This window comes from Ylistrum balloti, unplaced genomic scaffold (genome assembly GCF_031769215.1).
Source record: "Ylistrum balloti isolate Yb309-2 unplaced genomic scaffold, AGI_CSIRO_Ybal_v1 Utg370852, whole genome shotgun sequence".
NCBI classification, from domain to species: Eukaryota; Metazoa; Mollusca; class Bivalvia; order Pectinida; family Pectinidae; genus Ylistrum; species Ylistrum balloti.
In genome coordinates, this window is record NW_026782489.1 from 359,366 (window position 1) to 383,639 (window position 24,274).

The 24,274-nt window shown below is 39.2% G+C and overlaps 1 protein-coding gene across 1 annotated transcript in view; it reads left to right on the forward strand.

Moving 5' to 3' along the window:
- Positions 1 to 23,027, forward strand: part of LOC132559080 (mannosyl-oligosaccharide 1,2-alpha-mannosidase IA-like) — a 31,726-nt gene extending 8,699 nt beyond the window's left edge. Inside the window, exons 3-11 of the mRNA XM_060223690.1 lie at positions 4,069 to 4,149; positions 4,272 to 4,366; positions 11,886 to 12,009; positions 13,558 to 13,651; positions 14,288 to 14,403; positions 15,342 to 15,450; positions 15,990 to 16,094; positions 16,804 to 16,976; positions 18,431 to 23,027. Of these exons, the coding sequence (XP_060079673.1) occupies positions 4,069 to 4,149; positions 4,272 to 4,366; positions 11,886 to 12,009; positions 13,558 to 13,651; positions 14,288 to 14,403; positions 15,342 to 15,450; positions 15,990 to 16,094; positions 16,804 to 16,976; positions 18,431 to 18,640 (1,107 nt within the window). The 3' untranslated portion in view covers positions 18,641 to 23,027. The remainder of the gene's footprint in view (positions 1 to 4,068; positions 4,150 to 4,271; positions 4,367 to 11,885; positions 12,010 to 13,557; positions 13,652 to 14,287; positions 14,404 to 15,341; positions 15,451 to 15,989; positions 16,095 to 16,803; positions 16,977 to 18,430) is intronic.
- The last annotated feature ends 1,247 nt before the right edge of the window (positions 23,028 to 24,274 follow it).

Sequence of the window (24,274 nt, forward strand, 5' to 3'; positions counted from 1 at the left end):
GGGGGCTGTATAACTAAACACTACCTCACTGTTGTGTGGGGGCTAAACACTACCTGTAAACACTACCTCACTAAACACTACCTCACTGTTGTGTGGGGGCTGTATAACTAAACACTACCTCACTGTTGTGTGGGCAGTATAACTAAACACTACCTCACTGTTGTGCTGTATAAGTAAACACTACCTCACTGTTGTGTGGGGGCTGTATAACTAAACACTACCTCACTGTTGTGTGAGGGCTGTATAACTAAACACTACCTCACTGTTGTGAGGGGGCTGTATAACTAAACACTACCTCACTGTTGTGTGGGGTCTATATAGATTAACACTACCTCACTGTTGTGTGGGGACTGTATAACTAAATACTACTTCACTGTTGTGTGGGGGCTGTATAACTAAACACTACCTCACTGTTGTGTGGGGGCTGTATAACTAAACACTACCTCACTGTTGTGTGGGGGCTGTATAACTAAACACTACCTCACTGTTGTGTGGGGGCTGTATAACTAAACACTACCTCACTGTTGTGTGGGGGCTGTATAACTAAACACTACCTCACTGTTGTGTGGGGGCTGTATAACTAAATACTACCTCACTGTTGTGTGGGGGCTGTATAACTAAACACTACCTCACTGTTGTGTGGGGGCTGTATAACTAAATACTACCTCACTGTTGTGAGGGGGCTGTATAACTAAATACTACCTCACTGTTGTGTGGGGGCTGTATAACTAAACACTACCTCACTGTTGTGTGGGGGCTGTATAACTAAACACTACCTCACTGTTGTGTGGGGGCTGTATAACTAAACACCACCTCACTGTTGTGTGGGGCCTCTAAAACTAAACACTACCTCACTGTTGTGTGGGGGCTGTATAACTAAACACTACCTCACTGTTGTGTGGGGGCTGTAATAACTAAACACTACCTCACTGTTGTGTGGGGGCTGTATAACTAAACACTACCTCACTGTTGTGTGGGGGCTGTATAACTAAACACTACCTCACTGTTGTGTGGGGGCTGTATAACTAAACACTACCTCACTGTTGTGTGGGGGCTGTATAACTAAACACTACCTCACTGTTGTGTGGGGGTATAACTAAACACTACCTCACTGTTGTGTGGGGGCAGTATAACTAAACACTACCTCACTGTTGTGTGGGGGCTGTATAACTAAACACTACCTCCCTGTTGTGTAGGGTCTATATAGATTAACACTACCTTACTGTTTTGTGGGGGCTTTATAACTAAACACTACCTCACTGTTGTGTGGGGGCTGTATAAGTAAACACTACCTCACTGTTGTGTAGGGGCAGTATAACTAAACACTACCTCACTGTTGTGTGAGGGCTGTATAACTAAACACTACCTCAACACTGTATAACTAAACACTCACTGTTGTGTGGGGGCTGTATAACTAAACACTACCTCACTGTTGTGTGGGGGCTGTATAACTAAACACTACCTCACTGTTGTGTGGGGGCTGTATAACTAAACACAACCTCACTGTTGTGTGGGGGCAGTATAACTAAATACTACCTCACTGTTGTGTGGGGGCTGTATAACTAAACACTACCTCACTGTTGTGTGAGGGCTGTATAACTAAACACTACCTCACTGTTGTGAAGGGGCTGTATAACTAAACACTACCTCACTGTTGTGTGGGGGCTGTATAACTAAACACTACCTCACTGTTGTGTGGGGTCTATATAGATTAACACTACCTCACTGTTGTGTGGGGGCTGTATAACTAAACACTACCTCACTGTTGTGTGGGGGCTGTATAACTAAATACTACCTCACTGTTGTGTGGGGGCTGTATAACTAAACACTACCTCACTGTTGTGTGGGGGGCTGTATAACTAAACACTACCTCACTGTTGTGTGGGGGCTGTATAACTGTATAACTAAATACTACCTCACTGTTGTGTGGGGGCTGTATAACTAAACACTACCTCACTGTTGTGTGGGGGCTGTATAACTAAACACTACCTCACTGTTGTGTAGGGGCTGTATAACTAAACACTACCTCACTGTTGTGTGGGGGCTGTATAACTAAATACTACCTCACTGTTGTGTGGGGGCTGTATAACTAAACACTACCTCACTGTTGTGTGGGGGCTGTATAACTAAACACTACCTCACTGTTGTGTGGGGGCTGTATAACTAAATACTACCTCACTGTTGTGTGGGGGCTGTATAACTAAATACTACCTCACTGTTGTGTGGGGGCTGTATAACTAAATACTACCTTACTGTTGTGTGGGGACTGTATAACTAAATACTTCCTCACTGTTGTGTGGGGACTGTATAACTAAATACTACCTCACTGTTGTGTGGGGGCTGTATAACTAAATACTACCTCACTGTTGTGTGGGGGCTGTATAACTAAACACTACCTCACTGTTGTGTGGGGGCTGTATAACTAAATACTACCTCACTGTTGTGTGGGGGCTGTATAACTAAACACTACCTCACTGTTGTGTGGGGGCTGTATAACTAAACACTACCTCACTGTTGTGTGGGGGCTGTATAACTAAACACTACCTCACTGTTGTGTGGGGGCTGTATAACTAAATACTTCCTCACTGTTGTGTGGGGGCTGTATAACTAAACACTACCTCACTGTTGTGTGGGGGCTGTATAACTAAATACTTCCTCACTGTTGTGTGGGGGCTGTATAACTAAATACTACCTCACTGTTGTGTGGGGGCTGTATAACTAAATACTACCTCACTGTTGTGTGGGGGCTGTATAACTAAATACTACCTCACTGTTGTGTGGGGGCTGTATAACTAAACACTACCTCACTGTTGTGTGGGGGCAGTATAACTAAATACTACATTGTTATAAAGGGTTTTAACATCAGTATTTGCCTAAAGGAATTAGAACATATTTGATAGAGCTGACATTGTTGATGGGAGTTGGTTTTTGTTTGTTTATTGACAATAGATGTAATTGCTTTGTACTAAGGTTTATGGTTCATGTGTCGCCTTTTGAACATTGTCTTATTTGGTCAGTGATGTGGAGGGAGTTGATGACCGTAACTTAATCATGACTGATGTGTGTTAGGCAGATATGTTTATCTGTTGTCTCGTACTCCCATCCCTGGCAATATTGTGGGACATTGCAATCCAACGTAATATTGATTCATCCCTAGATTATTATACTGTTTATATAGAATTCTAGCTTTTACATCTCCCTGGGACTGAGGATGTATAGGGCTGGTACTACTCCCTGGGACTGAGGATGTATAGGGCTGGTACTACTCCCTGGGACTGAGGATGTATAGGGCTGGTACTACTCCCTGGGACTGAGGATGTATAGGGCTGGTACTACTCCCTGGGACAGAGGATGTATAGGGCTGGTACTACTCCCTGGTACTGAGGGTGTATATGGCTGGTACTACTCCCTGGTACTGAGGATGTATAGGGCTGGTACTACTCCCTGGGACTGAGGATGTATAGGGCTGGTACTACTCCCTGGGACTGAGGATATATATGGCTGGTACTACTCCCTGGGACTGAGGACTGAGGATGTATAGGGCTGGTACTACTCCCTGGTACTGAGGGTGTATAGGGCTGGTACTACTCCCTGGGACTGAGGATGTATAGGGCTGGTACTACTCCCTGGGACTGAGGATGTATAGGGCTGGTACTACTCCCTGGTACTGAGGATGTATAGGGCTGGTACTACTCCCTGGGACTGAGGATGTATAGGGTTGGTACTACTCCCTGGGGCTGAGGACTGAGGATGTAGAGGGCTGGTACTACTCCCTGGGACTGAGGGTGTATAGGGCTGGTACTACTCCCTGGGACTGAGGATGTATAGGGCTGGTACTACTCCCTGGGACTGAGGATGTATAGGGCTGGTACTACTCCCCCGGACTGAGGATTTATTTGGCCAATAACTTCATGTCATCTATAGGGGAACTTGCGGAAAATTTGAAGTTTTAAAAAAAATTGTAATAGTTATACCCTATATTATATAGCACTGTCATAAATTCTTGTGGAAATGTGTCAATCTAATTTGATTGTTATTCTGACTAATGATTGTTTATTTTCTTTGTAGGCAAGTGAGCTGTCAGTATTTGAGACCAACATCAGATTTGTAGGTGGACTGTTGTCACTGTATGGGTTGACTGGAGACCAGGTAAAGTAATATAGAAATATGGACTGATTTACTCACCAAGAGCATATTATAATTAACACATTATACTAAAAGGATACACAGATATCAAATCTGTCATTGACAATCTCTTCTTGTTGTTACAGATGTACAAGACTAAAGCTAAAACTATTGCAGATAAGCTATTACCAGCCTTCAAGACGGCAACCGGAATACCTCAATCTATGGTCAACACTAAAACGTAAGTAAATCCTGTAGACAGACCTCACTCTGTGGTTAACACTGAAACATTAGTAAATCATGTAGACAGACCTTAGTCTGTAGTTAACACTGAAACATCAGTAAATCATATAGACAGACCTCAGTCTGTGGTTAACACTGAAACATCAGTAAATCCTGTAGACAGACCTCAGTCTGTGGTTAACACTGAAACATTAGTAAATCATGTAGACAGACCTCAGTCTGTGGTTAACACTGAAACATCAGTAAATCCTGTAGACAGACCTCAGTCTGTGGTTAACACTGAAACATCAGTAAATCCTGTAGACAGACCTCAGTCTGTGGTTAACACTGAAACATCAGTAAATCCTGTAGACAGACCTCAGTCTGTGGTTAACACTGAAACATCAGTAAATCCTGTAGACAGACCTCAGTCTGTGGTTAACACTGAAACATCAGTAAATCCTGTAGACAGACCTCAGTCTGTGGTTAACACTGAAACATCAGTAAATCATGTAGACAGACCTCAGTTAGTGGTTATATGTATGGTTTAGATTCTATCAGTATGTTACCATGGTTTTGTGTATGGTTTAGATTCTATCAGTATGTTACCATGGTTATATGTATGGTTTAGATTCTATCAGTATGTTACCATGGTTTTCTATATGGTTTAGATTCTATCAGAATGTTACCATGGTTTTGTGTATGGTTTAGATTCTATCACTATGTTACCATGGTTTTCTATATGGTTTAGATTCTATCAGTATGTTACCATGGTTTTGTGCATGATTTAGATTCTATCAGAATGTTGCCATGGTTTTGTGCATGGTTTAGATTCTATCAGAATGTTGCCATGGTTTTGTGTATGGTTTACATTCTATCAGTATGTTACCATGGTTTTGTGTATGGTTTACATTCTATCAGTATGTTACCATGGTTTTGTGTTTGGTTTAAATGATACCAGTAGGGTTTGTACTGTTCTGTCCTGATAAATGATCGCAAAGGGAAAGCTGTAGCAAATTAAAGCACAACAGAAGAGTCCAGGATTGGATTCAGAAAAAGTAATGGGATATAATATGATTTAAGTCTTTGTATAATGTACATATTTATAGCGAGCTGAGTGATTGATGTTGTTCATGTCAGTATAATGTCAAAAACAGAAACATAAACCATTGAATCATTACATCGGTATATGGATATTGGCCTTGTAAACAAACACAACCAATAAAAAATATCACACAAGTTTGATCAGTATAATGTCCATTTGCTTACTGATGTATGCTGAAAGGAAAAGAACATACAGAGGCAGACACAGAGAAAAAACAAATAATATCAGCTACATACAATGTAAAATGATTGCCTTGCCAAGGGATGATAAGAGCGTTTTACTGGTAAGAAAACAAATCTTTGGTGCTATAATCTTTTAGTGCATTAGGGCTGCTGTTTTATCTGGTGTGACAGAACAGCCTTATAGACAATTGGTACTACACACAAAACGTTTTCCTAGAACTATGTAAATGTTGATCAACCAAACAGGTGATTAACTATCAGATCTAGATATCCTACATCGAGATAATAGCCATGAAAAGAAATCAATTTTTAAACCTATGACTGATCCATTCATTGTAAATGGATAATTCTGGGCCCAGCTCCATACAATGGTGTTTGAAATCGGTATATTGAGGAAGATAGATAAATCATTACCGAAGAATCAGACTGTATGCTGCCATTATATTTACAAAGAAAAATTAGAGAGTTAATGCATTTTACTTTTAAGTTAGAATAGGAATCTTGTTCAGTGTTTTGTAACAGAAGGCTAGATTTTGTAATGTCTACTATTATCTGTCTTTTGTCCAAACCATGGTTTCTGAGTGTAGAATGCCTCCCAGAGTTCCTTAATGGTACGGAAAGAAGTATACTATTAAGTTAATTGATTAATGCCACTCATAGATTTCTAATGGATGGTTACATGAAGGATGATTATCCATTTACAATATTGATTTTTTGAGTCTTGCAATCTGTAGCATCTATAGTGTCTGAATCACAGACTTAAGTCTGAGTAACAATCACAGACTTATATCTGAGTAACAATTACAGACAGGTGTCTGAGTAACAATCACAGACTTATATCTGAGTAACAATCACAGACTTATATCTGAGTAACAATCACAGACAGGTGTCTGAGTAACAATCACAGACTTATATCTGAGTAACAATCACAGACTTGTGTCTGAGTAACAATCATAGACTTGTGTCTGAGTAACAATCATAGACTTATATCTGAGTAACAATCACAGACTTATGTCTGAGTAACAATCACAGACTTATATCTAGACTTGTGTTTGAGTAACAATTATAGACTTATATATCTGAGTAACAATCACAGACAGGTGTCTGAGTAACAATCACAGAATTATATCTGAGTAACAATCAGAGACTTGTGTCTGAGTAACAATCATAGACTTGTGTCTGAGTAACAATCATAGACTTGTGTCTGAGTAACAATCACAGACAGGTGTCTGAGTAACAATCACAGACTTGTGTCTGAGTAACAATCACAGACTTCTATCTGAGTAACAATCACAGACTTATATCTGAGTAACAATCACAGACCTATATCTGAGTAACAATCACAGAGTTATGTCTTAGTAACAATCATAGACTTGTGTCTAAGTAACAATTAATCGCAGACAGGTGTTTTAGTACAGATCAATCACAAGCAGGTGTTTTAGTACAGATCAATCACAGACAGGTGTTTTATAGTACAGATCAATCACAGGCAGGTGTTTTAGTACAGATCAATCACAGACAGGTGTTTTATAGTACAGATCAATCACAGACAGATGTTTTATTACAGATCAATCACAGACAGGTGTTTTATAGTACAGATCAATCACAGGCAGATGTTTTAGTACAGATCAATCACAGACAGATGTTTTATAGTACAGATCAATCACAAACAGGTGTTTTAGTACAGATCAATCACAGACAGGTGTTTTATAGTACAGATCAATCACAGACAGGTGTTTTATAGTACAGATCAATCACAGACAGGTGTTTTATAGTACAGATCAATCACAGACAGGTGTTTTATAGTACAGATCAATCACAGACAGGTGTTTTATAGTACAGATCAATCACAGACAGGTGTTTTATAGTACAGATCAATCACAGACAGGTGTTTTATAGTACAGATCAATCACAGACAGGTGTTTTATAGTACAGATCAATCACAGACAGGTGTTTTATAGTACAGATCAATCACAAACAGGTGTTTTAGTACAGATCAATCACAGACAGGTGTTTTATAGTACAGATCAATCACAAACAGGTGTTTTATAGTACAGATCAATCACAGACAGGTGTTTTATAGTACAGATCAATCACAGACAGGTGTTTTATAGTACAGATCAATCACAAGCAGGTGTTTTAGTACAGATCAATCACAGGCAGGTGTTTTATAGTACAGATCAATAACAGACAGGTGTTTTAGTACAGATCAATCACAAGCAGGTGTTTTAGTACAGATCAATCACAGACAGGTGTTTTATAGTACAGATCAATCACAGACAGGTGTTTTAGTACAGATCAATCACAGACAGGTGTTTTATAGTACAGATCAATCACAGACAGGTGTTTTATAGTACAGATCAATCACAGACAGGTGTTTTATAGTACAGATCAATCACAGACAGGTGTTTTATAGTACAGATCAATCACAAACAGGTGTTTTATAGTACAGATCAATCACAGACAGGTGTTTTAGTACAGATCAATCACAGACAGGTGTTTTAGTACAGATCAATCACAGACAAGTGTTTTATAGTACAGATCAATCACAGACAGGTGTTTTATAGTACAGATCAATCACAAACAGGTGTTTTATAGTACAGATCAATCACAGACAGGTGTTTTATAGTACAGATCAATCACAGACAGGTGTTTTATAGTACAGATCAATCACAGACAGATGTTTTATAGTACAGATCAATCACAAGCAGGTGTTTTAGTACAGATCAATCACAGACAGGTGTTTTAGTACAGATCAATCACAAGCAGGTGTTTTAGTACAGATCAATCACAGACAGGTGTTTTATAGTACAGATCAATCACAGACAGGTGTTTTATAGTACAGATCAATCACAGGCAGGTGTTTTATAGTACAGATCAATCACAAACAGGTGTTTTATAGTATAGATCAATCACAGGCAGGTGTTTTAGTACAGATCAATCACAAGCAGGTGTTTTAGTACAGATCAATCACAGACAGGTGTTTTAGTACAGATCAATCACAGACAAGTGTTTTATAGTACAGATCAATCACAGACAGGTGTTTTAGTACAGATCAATCACAAACAGGTGTTTTATAGTACAGATCAATCACAGGCAGATGTTTTAGTACAGATCAATCACAAGCAGGTGTTTTAGTACAGATCAATCACAAGCAGGTGTTTTAGTACAGATCAATCACAAGCAGGTGTTTTAGTACAGATCAATCACAGACAGGTGTTTTATAGTACAGATCAATCACAGACAGGTGTTTTATAGTACAGATCAATCACAGACAGGTGTTTTATAGTACAGATCAATCACAGACAGGTGTTTTATAGTACAGATCAATCACAGACAGGTGTTTTATAGTACAGATCAATCACAGACAGGTGTTTTATAGTACAGATCAATAACAGACAGGTGTTTTATAGTACAGATCAATCACAGACAGGTGTTTTATAGTACAGATCAATCACAGACAGGTGTTTTATAGTACAGATCAAACAATCTTTACATGAATTTTGTGTTAGTGTTAAAGATTGGTTCTAGACTATACTTTGTCACTTCTAGAAGAAACTTTTAAAATCAGGCTGAACAGAATATGTATAAAAATCAGGCTGAACAGAATATGTATAAAAATCAGGCTGAACAGAATATGTACAGTCTTTGTTGACCATATATACTGTCATACATGTATCCTTTGCTTTAGAGCCAAGGAATGTTGTCTTGCAATTCATTTTAGACAAAGATTTAATGTCAAATATTAGCTCGTCTATCTGAAGGATGAACATAGAAAGAGCTTACGTTGTGGTTTGTCATTTGGCATCCAACTGACATTGACATCTGTTTTTTTTAGCCAGCCTTGTCTGAAGGCTTGGATTTTGTACTTATTCAGCAGAAGCATTCTTATGTGAAAAGGAGTAATTTTTGTATAGATAATTTGTCTTGGACCTGTGGAGCAGGGGGAGCAGGCCCGAAAGGGAAAATAGAGCAAATGCTTTCTAGGATTCTGTCTCAATTTAGTCAGAGGAATCCTTGGGTGAAGAAGGAATCAATTTTTGATAAATGATTGCTGTCATTCCCTTGGATTGAGAGGGCCAGTGTTCAATAGGGGATATATACCTTATGTTGTAGATATAGCAGTAAATTGTCCAATTTGGTAGGGAAAGGGACCAAAGAAGAGTCCTTTCCTTAGTTTGGATAAAACAAACCAGATGAGAGATACAGGCCCTATGTGCCTCTTGTCTTTTGACAACTTCTCAATTACAAGGAAGTCAAAGACCTTTGTCTGTGGTGCATTGTCCATCTGTCTGCAAACAAATGTTGTTATTTGTCGATATGTACAGGATGGATCCTTTTTGATCTCTAGTTTTGCCCTTTTGATTTTGGGACTGATCAGAAAAATAAAACTGCACAAAGGCAGCCATCTTAGATTTTAACAATGAAAATTTGTTATTGATATTTTTTGCGAATTACTGAAGGAATATTTCTCAAATTCTGTAAGTGGGTTTCCCTTAGTCTCCAGTTATGTCCTTTTGATTTGGGGACAGGTCAGAAAAAAAAGGAACTGACATGAAGCCATCTTGGAGTTAGTTAACATAAATTGCTATTGTTTATTCTTGAAACGTATGGAAAAATATTTCTCAAACATGATGTGTAAGTTTGCTATGGTCTCAAGTTGTGCCCATTGTGCTCAAGAAAGCTAAATTGCAGGCCAAAGAACATCTTCAATAGATGTGTTTTTTGTTGTTGCTGTTTTTCAGAAAGCTTTTTAGATCTTGCTTAGATTTCATGTGTAGGATTCCACAGTTATCAAATGATAAAGAGGGGAAAGAACAGGAATGTTGAGAAAGTATCAGATGTGTAAAGAACCATTAAAGAGTGTTCTATGGTGGGTGTCCACTGTGATCTCTGGTGTGTTCTTACCCTTAAAAATCTAGGTAACAGTTTTTTAAGAAATCCTATTGCTTTTTAATTGACGTTCTGGTGCATTTTCTTTCAAAGGGACTTTTGAAAAGCTTTGAATATAACACTTTCCTTTTTATTTGTTTGTAGAAATATAGAAATTCCTAAATAATTTGAAAATTTGAAGGTGTAGTTGTTGAAATTGGCACTTCACATTTTCCAGTGTCATGTTTATTTTCATTCTTTTTTTTTTTTTTTGTTAATATATGGCTAACATAGATTTTTGTGCCAGTTGTCCAAAGTACACATAATTCTTTTAAATAGTAGGTTTTGACTAGTCTATTAAAAAGAATCTGACAGAGAGCTGATCAATTATGTAGTCTTGGGTCTGGTATCAAGCCAGATCAATCATGTTGTCTTGGGTTTGGTTGCTATGATGAATGGGTTGAGAGGACGTTTCAGTGAAAGCCACTATAAAATTACACTTGGAATTCTATACCTTATCATCAGATATCATTTAATCCATATTCTGTAGAGTTTCTGTTTTACTGCTAATGGAATAACAGACTTATCTACCATAGTCTATCACTTCAGAGGCTGAAATCAGACAAGTCATACATCCAAAGTTTTCAAGTCATCATTAGCATGAAGTATATTGTATTCATGTGACTGTCTTTTTTCAGGAAATGTTTAATGTTTTAACAGAATGCCCCATTGTAAATAATTTTTATCTAGTCAGGAGAGCAGTCATCCCATTGTAAATGTTTTCTATGTTGATAGGGAAGCAATTATCTGGTTGTAAATATTTTCTATGTTGATTGGTACTCAATAAAAGTAAATATTTCTGATGTTGACAGGAGCAGCTGTTGTCTCATTGTAAATATTTCTGATGTTGACAGGAGCAGCTGTTGTCTCATTGTAAATATTTCTGATGTTGACAGGAGCAGCTGTTGTCTCATTGTAAATATTTCTGATGTTGACAGGAGCAGCTGTTGTCTCATTGTAAATATTTCTGATGTTGACAGGAGCAGCAGTTGTCTGTGTGTTAATTTTTTTGTGATGTTGACAGAAGCAGCTGTTGTCTCATTGTAAATATTTATGATGTTGACAGGAGCAGCTGTTGTCTCATTGTAAATATTTCTGATGTTGACAGGAGCAGCTGTTGTCTCATTGTAAATATTTCTGATGTTGACAGGAGCAGCAGTTGTCTCATTGTAAATATTTCTGATGTTGACAGGAGCAGCAGTTGTCTCATTGTAAATATTTCTGATGTTGACAGGAGCAGCAGTTGTCTGGTTGTAAATTTTTTGTGATGTTGACAGAAGCAACAGTTGTCTCATTGTAAATATTTCTGATGTTGACAGGGGGAGCAGTCGTAATTGGGGCTGGGCTTCTGGAGGCTGTTCTATCCTAGCAGAGTTCGGATCTTTCCATCTGGAGTTTGCCTATTTATCGGAGATCACTGGAGACCCTTTGTATCTAGAGAAGGTAAGCTGTTCATTTATATATGTCGTTACACTACTTTTGTGAAACAGCTGCTAAAACTTAACTGAAATTACAATGTGTCCATTACCTGCTGGTATTGCAATTTCTTTTATATTGCTTGTGGTCTAGACATTTTTAAGATATCACTAACATTTTCTTTGAGTCATCTCGTATTGTTGGGTACAGTACAAAAATTTTCACAACAGAGGCAAATTTTTGGTTGTTCAACTTGTGTTGGCAGTGGGTTGTGGAGGTGGGAGATTACAGATACCTTTTTACACATCATTGTCCCAAATCTGTAGGCCGTCCTTTACACAGGGTGATTACCTTTTTACATGTCATATCTCAAATTTGAAGGTCAACTTTTGCTGGGAGGCTGAGTAGTCTCTTATCTATTATTGTCTCAGCTGAGGTCTATACATGTTTCATAACCTGAGCTTTCATCAACATTAACATCAGCTAAGTGAATGAAATAACAAGACACACCAAATGTTTCATCAAACTTTAAGCTTCTAAATATTCTTAAAATGTTATAAGTTTCAAGGCATGACTGGCTGGAGGCCACCTGTATCAAACCAGGACTGACCACTGTCTGATAGCTGTCTCAGCTATAACTGGTAGGTGGCTGTCTCAAGTTATAACTGGTAGGTAGCTATCTCAAGCTATAACTGGTAGGTGGCTGTCTCAAGCTATAACTGGTAGGTGGCTGTCTCAAGCTAAAACTGGCTGGTGGCTGTCTCAGCTATAGCTGGTAGGTGGCTATCTCAAGCTATAACTGGTAGGTGGCTGTCTCAAGTTATAACTGGTAGGTGGCTGTCTCAAGTTATAACTGGTAGGTGGCTGTCTCAAGCTAAAACTGGCTGGTGGCTGTCTAAAGCTATAACTGGTAGGTGGCTGTCTAAAGCTATAACTGGTAGGTGGCTGTCTCATGCTATAACAGGCTAGTAGCTGTCTCAAGCTAAAACTGGCTGGTGGCTGTCTTCAGCTAAACCTGGCTGGTGGCTGTCTTAAGCTAAAACTGGCTGGTGGCTGTCTAAAGCTATAACTGGTAGGTGGCTGTCTCAAGTTATAACTGGTAGGTGACTGTCTCATGCTATAACAGGCTAGTGGCTGTCTCAAACTGTAACTGGTTGGTGGCTGTCTAAAGCAATAACTGGCAGGTAGATCTCTGAACCCCAAGAGACTGGGTTCCTAACTTTGCAAGCAATTAGCAGGTCTTTGACCACAAAAAGCTGATGGATGTCCTTATCCAGACCTTAACATAACACTCTCTCATTGTAACTACACTTCAAACATAACACTCTCTCATTGTAACTACACCTCAAACATAACACTCTCTCATTGTAACTACACTTCAAACATAACACTCTCTCATTGTAACTACACCTCAAACATAACACTCTCTCATTGTAACTACACCTCAAACATAACACTCTCTCATTGTAACTACACCTCAAACATAACACTCTCTCATTGTAACTACACCTCAAACATAACACTCTATCATTGTAACTACAGCTCAAACATAACACTCTCTCATTGTAACTACAGGTCATGAAGATTCGTGAGACACTGAATTCTCTAGAGAAACCAAATGGACTCTATCCAAATTACCTGAATCCCCGGACTGGCCGCTGGGGACAACGTGAGTACACAATCCATTAGTATGATAAAATGGCACACTTTTGTTTGTTGAATCAGTTTTGTATATCAATCAATATTTTTCATTTTCAGGCAATACAAGTTATTTTACAAAATATCAAAATTTTGAACAACCTACCTGAACAAATTATCTCAGCACCTACAATAATTCCTTAAAAAACAGATTAGAGAAGCATTGGAAAGATCAAGAACTGTTATGGAACAACAATGCCGAAGTTGTATAGGAATTGGAACTGAGGTGACAATGTGTTATTGATTTATATACTGTATTGTTTGTATATCTAAGACCAGTTTAGAGGATCATAGTTGGTCTTGTACTGGTAATAAAACTTCACTAAAACTTCACTTTACAGACCCTAGTGTTATTTTGAGTATCTAAACATTGTGTTTTATTGATAGAAAAAATGCATTTTTTTATCAGTAGAATATTCTTTCTTAACCAGTTAAATCGATAGATACCCAATCTCAGATTAGAACATTCTTAACATATAACAGTAGAATTAAAGGTTTCCCAATGTTAAACCATAACGTTTATGTAAGTATAACAACTTTCATCTTGTAGAAGAGTTGTAGCCTATTTTGATCACTTCTTTCTCTGAAAAAACTATCTTATTTCCAGAGCACACATCTATTGGAGCCCTGGGGGACAGTTTCTATGAGTATTTACTGAAGGCGTGGTTACTTTCTGGTAAGAAGGACACCCAGGCACGTGAGATGTACGATGCAGCTATCAAGGTGAGTAGGATCAAAAGTATTTGGTCTTTCAAGAAAATATCCCAAACCTTCTCTGAAATAAATTGGCTTGTAAATGAAGATTGAAAATATGTCTCTTACTAAGCCTGTCTCATGTAAATACCTGCTGGGCTTTCATCTTGTTTCTTATTCAAAATATTTAGTTTGGTAAAAATTATGTATGCTCTTAAATTGTAGGTCTCATCTCTAAATTCTTTAAGCCATCAAATGATTGCTTAGATTGGTGTGTTGCACTGCTATCAGGCCTAAGTACTCAATAAATTTTCAAGTTGCTGATCCACTTCTAGTGTTTAAAATCAATAGGCTTAATTTCATGGCTGCTATAAAGTCTGAACTGTAACTGTTGAATTTCATGACCTATGACCCTTTTTAACTCACCTCTTTGAAGAAGATGTCATTGCGTTGCGTTGGCATTGATTTTCAAATGTTAGTATAGTACATCATTGTACTTGGTATAGGGGTTCCTCCTGTGGAGTTTAATTAATCTTTCTTGGAGTCAGACAAAGGAATTTTGAAGGGGGAACCTGCTGATTGATGTAGTTTGGACTACATATCTGTAATAGTTCAGTAATTATCAGTGAAATACAATATGGACAGGTAGCTTGGCAGACTCCATTGATAAAGTACACAATATCAATAAACTATATATCTGTCTCAGTTGTTATCAACAATTCCAGGGGCAGCTCTGATATTCTGTAACAGCTCATGTTACTATGGTTACATTCGAGGGGGAGGGGGGCAAGTATTTAAATCTGTATCATCCTTTCAATATGGTGGAGGAGGAAATTATATATTTATGGCCCTCTAGGACTGAAGAAGATAACAAACGACAGAAATTAAAATGGAAAACAATGGGTTGTTATGTTCATTGATTACCTGTATATGAAGCATTACTAGAGCTCTTTGTCCCATTTTCACAGGCTATTGATGAGAAGTTGGTAAGGCAATCCCCTGGAGGTCTACGATATGTGGCCGAGTTTAAGTCTGGCAGAGTTGAAAACAAGATGGATCACTTAGCCTGCTTCAGTGGTAAATCCTTATACTGTAATATACATTACAATTTTTACTGCTGTTACATGTTGTGTAAAGTTACAAAGTTCATACACTTACCACAGTATATTACTAGCAAGAATATCTCATAATATTTGTACAGACCTTCCTTATATCATCCAAGACCCACCATACACACCTATATATAGACAGACCCTAACACTTACCTATGTTACCCTCCATACACACCTGTATATAGACCCTAACACTTATCTATGTTACCCTCCATACACACCTGTATATAGACAGACCCTAACACTTATCTATGTTACCCTCCATACACACCTGTATATAGACAGACCCTAACACTTATCTATGTTACCCTCCATACACACCTGTATATAGACCCTAACACTTATCTATGTTACCCTCCATACACACCTGTATATAGACCCTAACACTTATCTATGTTACCCTCCATACACACCTGTATATAGACCCTAACACTTATCTATGATCTTTAGTCTGTTTCTTTCAAATGTTATTTTTGTTAGTAAAAGTAATATCTTGTTTTATAGGAGGGATGTTTGCCCTTGGAGCTGAGGGCTCTGACAACAAGGAGAAATATCTGAAGCTTGGAGCTGATATTACTAACACATGTCATGAGTCTTATGACCGCTCAGGTAAATACAACACACTTGTGGGTCTGGGCGTAACTTGTCACAGTGCTGGTTGTAACTAATGAGTCACCAAACACTATTGGGTCTATCTTGTAAAAATGTGCACCACACACTTCTAGCTGTAACTGGTGAATAGGTGTGCCACAGTGTTGGGTAGGTCTGTAAAGAAGATGTGGCACACTCCTGTTGTATCTGATGAGGTTTGCCACACATTCCTGTGTTATTTGATGAGTAAGTGTGCCACACATTCCTGTGTTATTTGATGAGTAAGTGTGCCACACATTCCTGTGTTATTTGATGAGTAAGTGTGCCACACATTCCTGTGGTATTTGATGAGTAAGTGTGCCACACATTCCTGTGGTATTTGATGTGTAAGTGTGCCACACATTCCTGTGTTATTTGATGAGTAAGTGTGCCACACATTCCTGTGTTATTTGATGAGTAAGTGTGCCACACATTCCTGTGTAATTTGATGAGTAAGTGTGCCACACATTTCTGTGGTATTTGATGTGTAAGTGTGCCACACATTCCTGTGGTATTTGATGAGTAAGTGTGCCACTCACTCTTAGTGTATCTAGTGAGTAGGTGTATCACCCTTGGACATCTTAATGAGTGAATCTGTAAACCCATGCTACTTTAAAGGTGAAACACAAAAGAGAAACATTTGAATTATTACTGTTAAAGTAACTTGACCTTTTGTTGTTTACGACAGCCACCAAACTCGGTCCAGAGGCCTTCCGTTTTGATGGTAACACAGAAGCTAAATCTATTCGCCAGAATGAAAAGTACTATATTCTGCGTCCGGAGGTCATAGAGGGCTACTTCTACCTGTGGAGAATCACCAAAGAGCAGAAATACAGGGACTGGGCTTGGGAGGCTGCTCAGGTAGGGAAATTTCTGGGAGATTGTGTAATGGCTGAGGTAGGGAAAAGTCTTGGAGAATGAGACATGGCTGAAGTAGGGAAATGTCTGGGATAATGAGAGGGGGCTGAGGGAGGGAAATGTCTGGGAGAATGAGAGGGGGCTGAGGGAGGGAAATGTCTGGGAGAATGAAGGTTGACCCTGTTTAGGGTAAGAAATGTGTTAGGGAGTGGGAGACTATTCAGGGTGGGAAATGTGTTAGGGAGTGGGAGACTATTCAGGATGGGAAATGTGTTAGGGAGTGGGAGACTATTCAGGGTGGGAAATGTGTTAGGGAGTGGGAGACTATTCAGGGTGGGAAATGTGTTAGGGAGTGGGAGACTATTCAGGGTAAGAAATGTGTTAGGGAGTGGGAGACTATTCAGGGTAAGAAATGTGTTAGGGAATGGGAGACTATTCAGGGTAAGAAATGTGTTAGGTAGTGGGAGACTATTCAGGGTAGGAAATGTGTTAGGGAGTGGGGGACTATTCAGGGTGGGAAATGTGTTAGGAGGTGGGCACTATTCAGGGTAGGAAATGTATTAGGGAGTGGGAGACTGCTCAGGGTAGGAAATGTGTTAGGGAGTGGGAGACTATTCAGGGAAAGAAATGTGTTAGGGAATGGGAGACTATTCAGGGTAGGAAATGTGTTAGGGAGTGGGAGACTATTCAGGGTAAGAAATGTGTTAGGGAGTGGGAGACTATTCAGGGTAGAATGTGTTAGGGAGTGGGAAATGTGTTATTCAGGGAAAGAAATGTGTTAGGGAATGGGAGACTATTCAGGGTAGGAAATGTGTTAGGGAGTGGGAGACTATTCAGGGAAAGAAATGTGTTAGGGAATGGGAGACTATTCAGGGTAGGAAATGTGTTAGGGAGTGGGAGACTATTCAGGGAAAGAAATGTGTTAGGGAATGGGAGACTATTCAGGGTGGGAAATGTGTTAGGAAGTGGGAGACTATTCACGATGGGAAATGTGTTAGGGAGTGGGAGATTATTCAGGGTGGGAAATGTGTTAAGGAGTGGGAGACTATTCAGGGTAAGAAATGTGTTAGGGAGTGGGAGACTATACAGGGTGGGAAATGTGTTAGGGAGTGGGAGACTATTCAGGGTGGGAAATGTGTTAGGAAGTGGGAGACTATTCAGGGTAAGAAATGTGTTAGGGAGTGGGAGACTATTCAGGGTAAGAAATGTGTTAGGGAGTGGGAGACTATTCAGGGTAGGAAATGTGTTAGGGAGTGGGAGACTATTCAGGGTAAGAAAAGTGTTAGGAAGTGGGAGACTATTCAGGGTAGGAAATGTGTTAGGGATTGGGAGACTATTCAGGGAGTGGGAGACTATTCAGGGTAAGAAATGTGTTAGGGAGTGGGAGACTATTCAGGGTAAGAAATGTCTTGAAGCTTACTGTGTGTATTGACACCTTATTGCTTATGTTTTTGTAGGCTTTAAATAAGCACTGTCGAGTAGAAGGTGGTTTCTCTGGTCTTCGTGATGTGTACCAGGAGAAACCGTCACTGGATGATGTGCAACAGAGCTTCTTCCTAGCAGAGACACTGAAATATCTGTATCTGATATTTTCCGAAGATGACCTCATACCCTTGGACAAATGGGTGTTCAACACTGAAGCTCACCCCTTCCCTGTTAAAGCATAGGAAACAGGTGTGACATATTTTACCTAATGCTGTAAACTGTAGATAGGAGAAAATGTTTATCTAAACAGATGGTATGACATATTGCATAGTTAACTGGTGTGTCAAATAGCATACCTTAACAAGTGTGATAATTAGCATACCTGAATAGGTGTGACAAATAGCATACCTGGACAAGTGTGATAATTAGCATACCTGAACAGGTGTGACAAATAACATACCTGAACAAGTGTGATAATTAGCATACCTGAATAGGTGTGACAAATAACATACCTGGACAAGTGTGATAATTAGCATACCTGAATAGGTGTGACAAATAGCATACCTGAACAAGTGTGATAATTAGCATACCTGAACAGGTGTGACAAATAGCATACCTGAACAAGTGTGATAATTAGCATACCTGAACAGGTGTGACAAATAGCATACCTGAACAAGTGTGATAATTAGCATACCTGAACAGGTTTGACAAATAGCATACCTGAACAGGTGTGACAAATTGCATACCTGAACAGGTGCACTAAATGATGTACCTAAAAAGATAGACAAATAGCATACCTGAACAGGTGTGACAAATGGCATACCCAAACAGGTGCAACAAATGATGTACCTGAAAAGGTGTGACAAATGATGTTCCTTACGGTGTGTGACATATGACATATCTAAACAGGTGTGACAATAGTATAATGTAATCAAAGGTATATTTGAACAGATGTGACACATGTTGCATACCTGAATAGATATGACACATGTGTCATACCTGAACAGATGTGACTCATGTCATACCTGAACAGATGTGACTCATGTCATACCTGATTAGAGTTGAAGCACAGACATGATACATGTGGCATGATATACCTGTGTGGTGTAACACTTTACAAATGCACCTTAACAAATGTAATACATGTCATACCTTAGCAGGTGAGACACAATGTATGATGCTTCACTTGTGATAAATGACAGTATGAGTGATGAGAGATTAAGTATCTTCTATCTGGTTGTATACCAGAGTGAGCTTGAGTGTCTGTTACCTGGTGCTGTGCCAGAGTAAGCTTGAGGAGTGTCTGTTACCTGGTTTTGTACCAGAATGAGCTTGAGTGTCTGTTACCTGGTTGTGTACCAGGGTTAGCTTGAGTGTCTGTTACCTGGTTGTGTACCAGGGTTAGCTTGAGTGTCTGTTACCTGGTTTTGTACCAGAATGAGCTTGAGTGTCTGTTACCTGGTTGTGTACCAGAATGAGCTTGAGTGTCTGTTACCTGGTGCTGTGCCAGAGTAAGCTTGAGGAGTGTCTGTTACCTGGTGCTGTACCAGAGTGAGCTTTACTGTCTATTACCTGGTGCTGTACCAGAGTGAGCTTGAGGAGTATCTGTTACCTTCGCTGTACCAGAGTAAGCTTGAGGAGTGTCTGTTACCTGGTGCTGTGCCAGAGTGAGCTTTGCTGTCTGTTACCTGGTGCTGTGCCAGAGTGAGCTTGAGGAGTGTCTGTTACCTGGTGCTGTGCCAGAGTAAGCTTGAGGAGTGCCTGTTAAATATTGCTGTGCCAGAGTGAGCTTGAGGAGTGTCTGTAACCTGGTGCTGTGCCAGAGTAAGCTTGAGGAGTGCCTGTTAAATATTGCTGTGCCAGAGTGAGCTTGAGGAGTGTCTGTAACCTGGTGCTCTGCCAGAGTGAGCTTGAGGAGTGTATGTTACCTGGTGCTGTGCCAGAGTGAGCTTTGCTGTCTGTTACCTGGTGCTGTGCCAGAGTGAGCTTGAGGAGTGTCTGTTACCTGGTGCTGTGCCAGAGTAAGCTTGAGGAGTGCCTGTTAAATATTGCTGTGCCAGAGTGAGCTTGAGGAGTGTATGTAACCTGGTGCTCTGCCAGAGTGAGCTTGAGGAGTGTATGTTACCTGGTGCTGTATCAGAGTGAGCTTTACTGTTTGTTACCAGGTTGTGTACCTGGATGAGTTTGAGTGCATTTTATGTTGCTCAGTCTGGGTTGAGCATGAGATCTTACCTGGTACCGTATTACACCTGTGGTGTCTGGTAATTAGTACAGTCCCAGGATAAGCTGTGTCAGCAATGCATAATGGCACTGATTCTTGAAAACAGTGCATGATCGATTGTACTTGTTTAAAACATTTGTATTATCATAATAATGTTTAAAAGATATTATTAAAAAAGTGTTTAAAACACAGTTTAAATTCAGAAGTTTGTGTGGTGTTGTTTACCTCACACATGTATGTAAAGTGTGTTGTAGGATTTGTACATCTTATGACAGGCAGATTCTGTTAATTTTTAGAATGTGTTGTATTTGAAGTGATTATGATATATGAGGAAAAATGTTTTATTGTTGTTATTCATACAATTTTTATTATCATCTTGTTTTTATATTATATCAGTCAGGAGTTACAACGTGTAACATTAACATCCCACCACTGATGTATTAAAAACTTCTATCTTCATAAGACTTCTGATTACACCTGTTCAGCAGAACCTTCTATTTGGGGCCGAGGTTCAGTTGGGATGTATTAAATGAACTGTGCTTTATTTTTTTTGTCAAAGACAACCAATATTTGTTGGGTTATTTTGATAATTCCATTTGTTCCTGTTGATGTAATTATAGATTTTCTATCCTAGATGATGATGATTTTGATGTTTTATATTAATGTGTGTCAGATTTGTTTACCTTACTTATCAATCAGATCCAGAGGAATATTGTTTGGACACTATTTATAGCCAATTATATCAACCTTGTTTCTTAAATGTAAGTACTAGTTTGTTTGTTTGTTTGTTTTTTTTTGTCAGTTTCTGGTAAGCTTTGCAGTTTTATCAGTCTCATGCCTAGTTTGTAATGTATATTCATATTCAATCACAGAATTCTTTTTCATGGACAATCTAGACCATTCATATGTTTTGATGTTTACTTCTGAAAAAGTGACTTATGAAATATCAGCAGGTTCATCAAAAAAGCTACACCCAGCATTAGCATTCTGACAGTGTTTCATGCAAAGAAACTGAGACATTGCTGGAAACCTTCTATCTGATCAGAAAGTTTGCAGACATTGTGTTCATTACCATCTAGTCAGTCTGTTAGTGTGTTCCAAATCTAGTAACCTACCTAGCTATAGGACCAGTCTGTCAGGTGTGTCCTAACCATGGTGTCCTAATTAGGACCAGTCTGTCAGGTGTGTCCTAACCATGGTGTCCTAATTAGGACCAGTCTGTCAGGTGTGTGCTAACCCTGATTATCTAATTAGGGTCAGACTGTCAGGTGTGTCCTAACCCTGATTATCTAATTAGGGTCAGTCTGTCAGGTGTGTCCTAACCCTGATTATCTAATTAGGGTCAGTCTGTCAGGTGTGTCCTAACCCTGATTATCTAATTAGGGTCAGTCTGTCAGGTGTGTCCTAACCCTGATTATCTAATTAGGGTCAGTCTGTCAGGTGTGTCCTAACCCTGATTATCTAATTAGGGGTCAGTCTGTCAGGTGTGTCCAAACTGTGGTTACCTGATTAGGGCCAGTCTTTCAGATGTGTTCTCACCTTGGTTATCTTACTATTCCTGTTCAGTCAGGTGTGTCCAAACTTTACCTAAACCTGGTCTATCAGATGTGCAATAACTCTGATTACCTAACTAGGGACAATTTCACCAGGAGCCCTAACTGCATCATAAGGACCCCGCACAGACACGTTTTTAACTCAGGTTACCTTACCATTACTTGTCTTTGCATCCATTAATTACCAACTATACACCAGTGTCTTTATATTGATATGATATTTCCAAGATGTGAAGTCGAGAGAGAGCGAGAGAGAGAGAGAAGGGGGATATCTTCAGAAGTCTGGTGTCACAGTTAGAAAATAATAGTGTGGGGCATCAAGTGGAGAGAAAGGGGACTATGAAAACTAGAAAATGATAATAAATTGGGGCACCAAATGGGGAGGAAGGGGACAAGGAAAACTAGAAAATGATAATAAATTGGGGCACCAAATGGGTAGGAAGGGGACTAGGGATACTAGAAAATGATAATAAATTGGGGCACCAAATGGGGAGGAAGGGGACTAGGGTCACTAGAAAATGATAATAAATTGGGGCACCAAATGGGGAGGAAGGGGACTAGGGTCACTTGAAAATGATAATTAATTGGGGCACCAAATGGGGAGAAAGGGGACTAGGGTCACTAGAACATGATAATAAATTGGGACACCAAATGGGTAGAAAGGGGACTACGAGTAGCAGAAAATAATAACGAAAATATTTTGATAGTGAGAAAGGGGCTTGGAGCAAGGTATATCAGGGATAGTAGCTTTTGTAATCATGGTCAGAGCAGTAGATAGCTCGTGGAGTTTGGAATGGAGGGTTTGATGGAGCAGACAGCTAGTAGGGAGGGGGAGTCATTGTTTGCTAGGGCAGATGAGAGGTGGGGGGTGGAGGGGAGAGAGGAGGGCGTGATTTAGGGAAGGACAGTCTGGAAGTGTTGGTCTTTGATTCTGCTGGACAGAATACATTGAAAAACAGATTTGGTGTGTAGATAATCTAAAATATAAGCTAGCAGAGTCATTAAGTACAGGTTTATACACAAAGAAAAGAAGATACCGAGTGTGTAGGGAGTCTGAACTATGAGCTGGTATGAATTATTGATTACTGTGATGATGATTGTGTCACAGTATGTCTTGTACATAATGTGTAATCTTACTCCTAACTTATCTATCATCACCGTCATTCAGATTATTTAAAGGAATATGGAATACAAAGTAGATTAGTTTTCTTTTTTTGAAGATAATTGAAGTTATTTTAAATGTGATTGTAATAGTAGCTGAAAGGTGTACTAGTAAAGGGAGATAACTTTATAATAAGCACACTGATGCCAATTGTCCTATTTGAGAAACATAACTTAATAATGATATAATCTACGGAAGATGTCTTAATTGAGAGAGATATCTATGACAGGTGCCCTCATCAAGGGAGATAACTTGATTATAAAATTAGCTTATACAGATGTCCTAGTTGAGAAAGATAATTCTGTAATAAACTCAGCTATGACTGGTGTCCTGGTTGTGGGAGATAATTATAAACTCAGCTATGACAGGTGTCCTGGTTGAGGGAGATAATTATAAACTCAGCTATGACAGTTGTCCTGGTTGAGGGAGATAATTATAAACTCAGCTATGACAGGTGTCCTGGTTGAGGGAGATAATTATAAACTCAGCTATGACAGTTGTCCTGGTTGAGGGAGATAATTATAAACTCAGCTATGACAGGTGTCCTGGTTGAGGGAGATAATTATAAACTCAGCTATGACAGGTGTCCTGGTTGAGGGAGATAATTATAAACTCAGCTATGACAGGTGTCCTGGTTGAGGAAGATAACTTAATTATAAACTCAGCTATGACAGGTGTCCTGGTTGAGGGAGATAACTTAATTATAAACTCAGCTATGACAGATATCCTGGTTGAGGGAGATAACTTAATTATAAACTCAGCTATGACAGATATCCTGGTTGAGGGAGATAACTTAATTATAAACTCAGCTATGACAGGTGTCCTGGTTGAGGAAGATAACTTAATTATAAACTCAGCTATGACAGGTGTCCTGGTTGAGGGAGATAACTTAATTATAAACTCAGCTATGACAGGTGTCCTAGTTGAGGGAGATAATTAT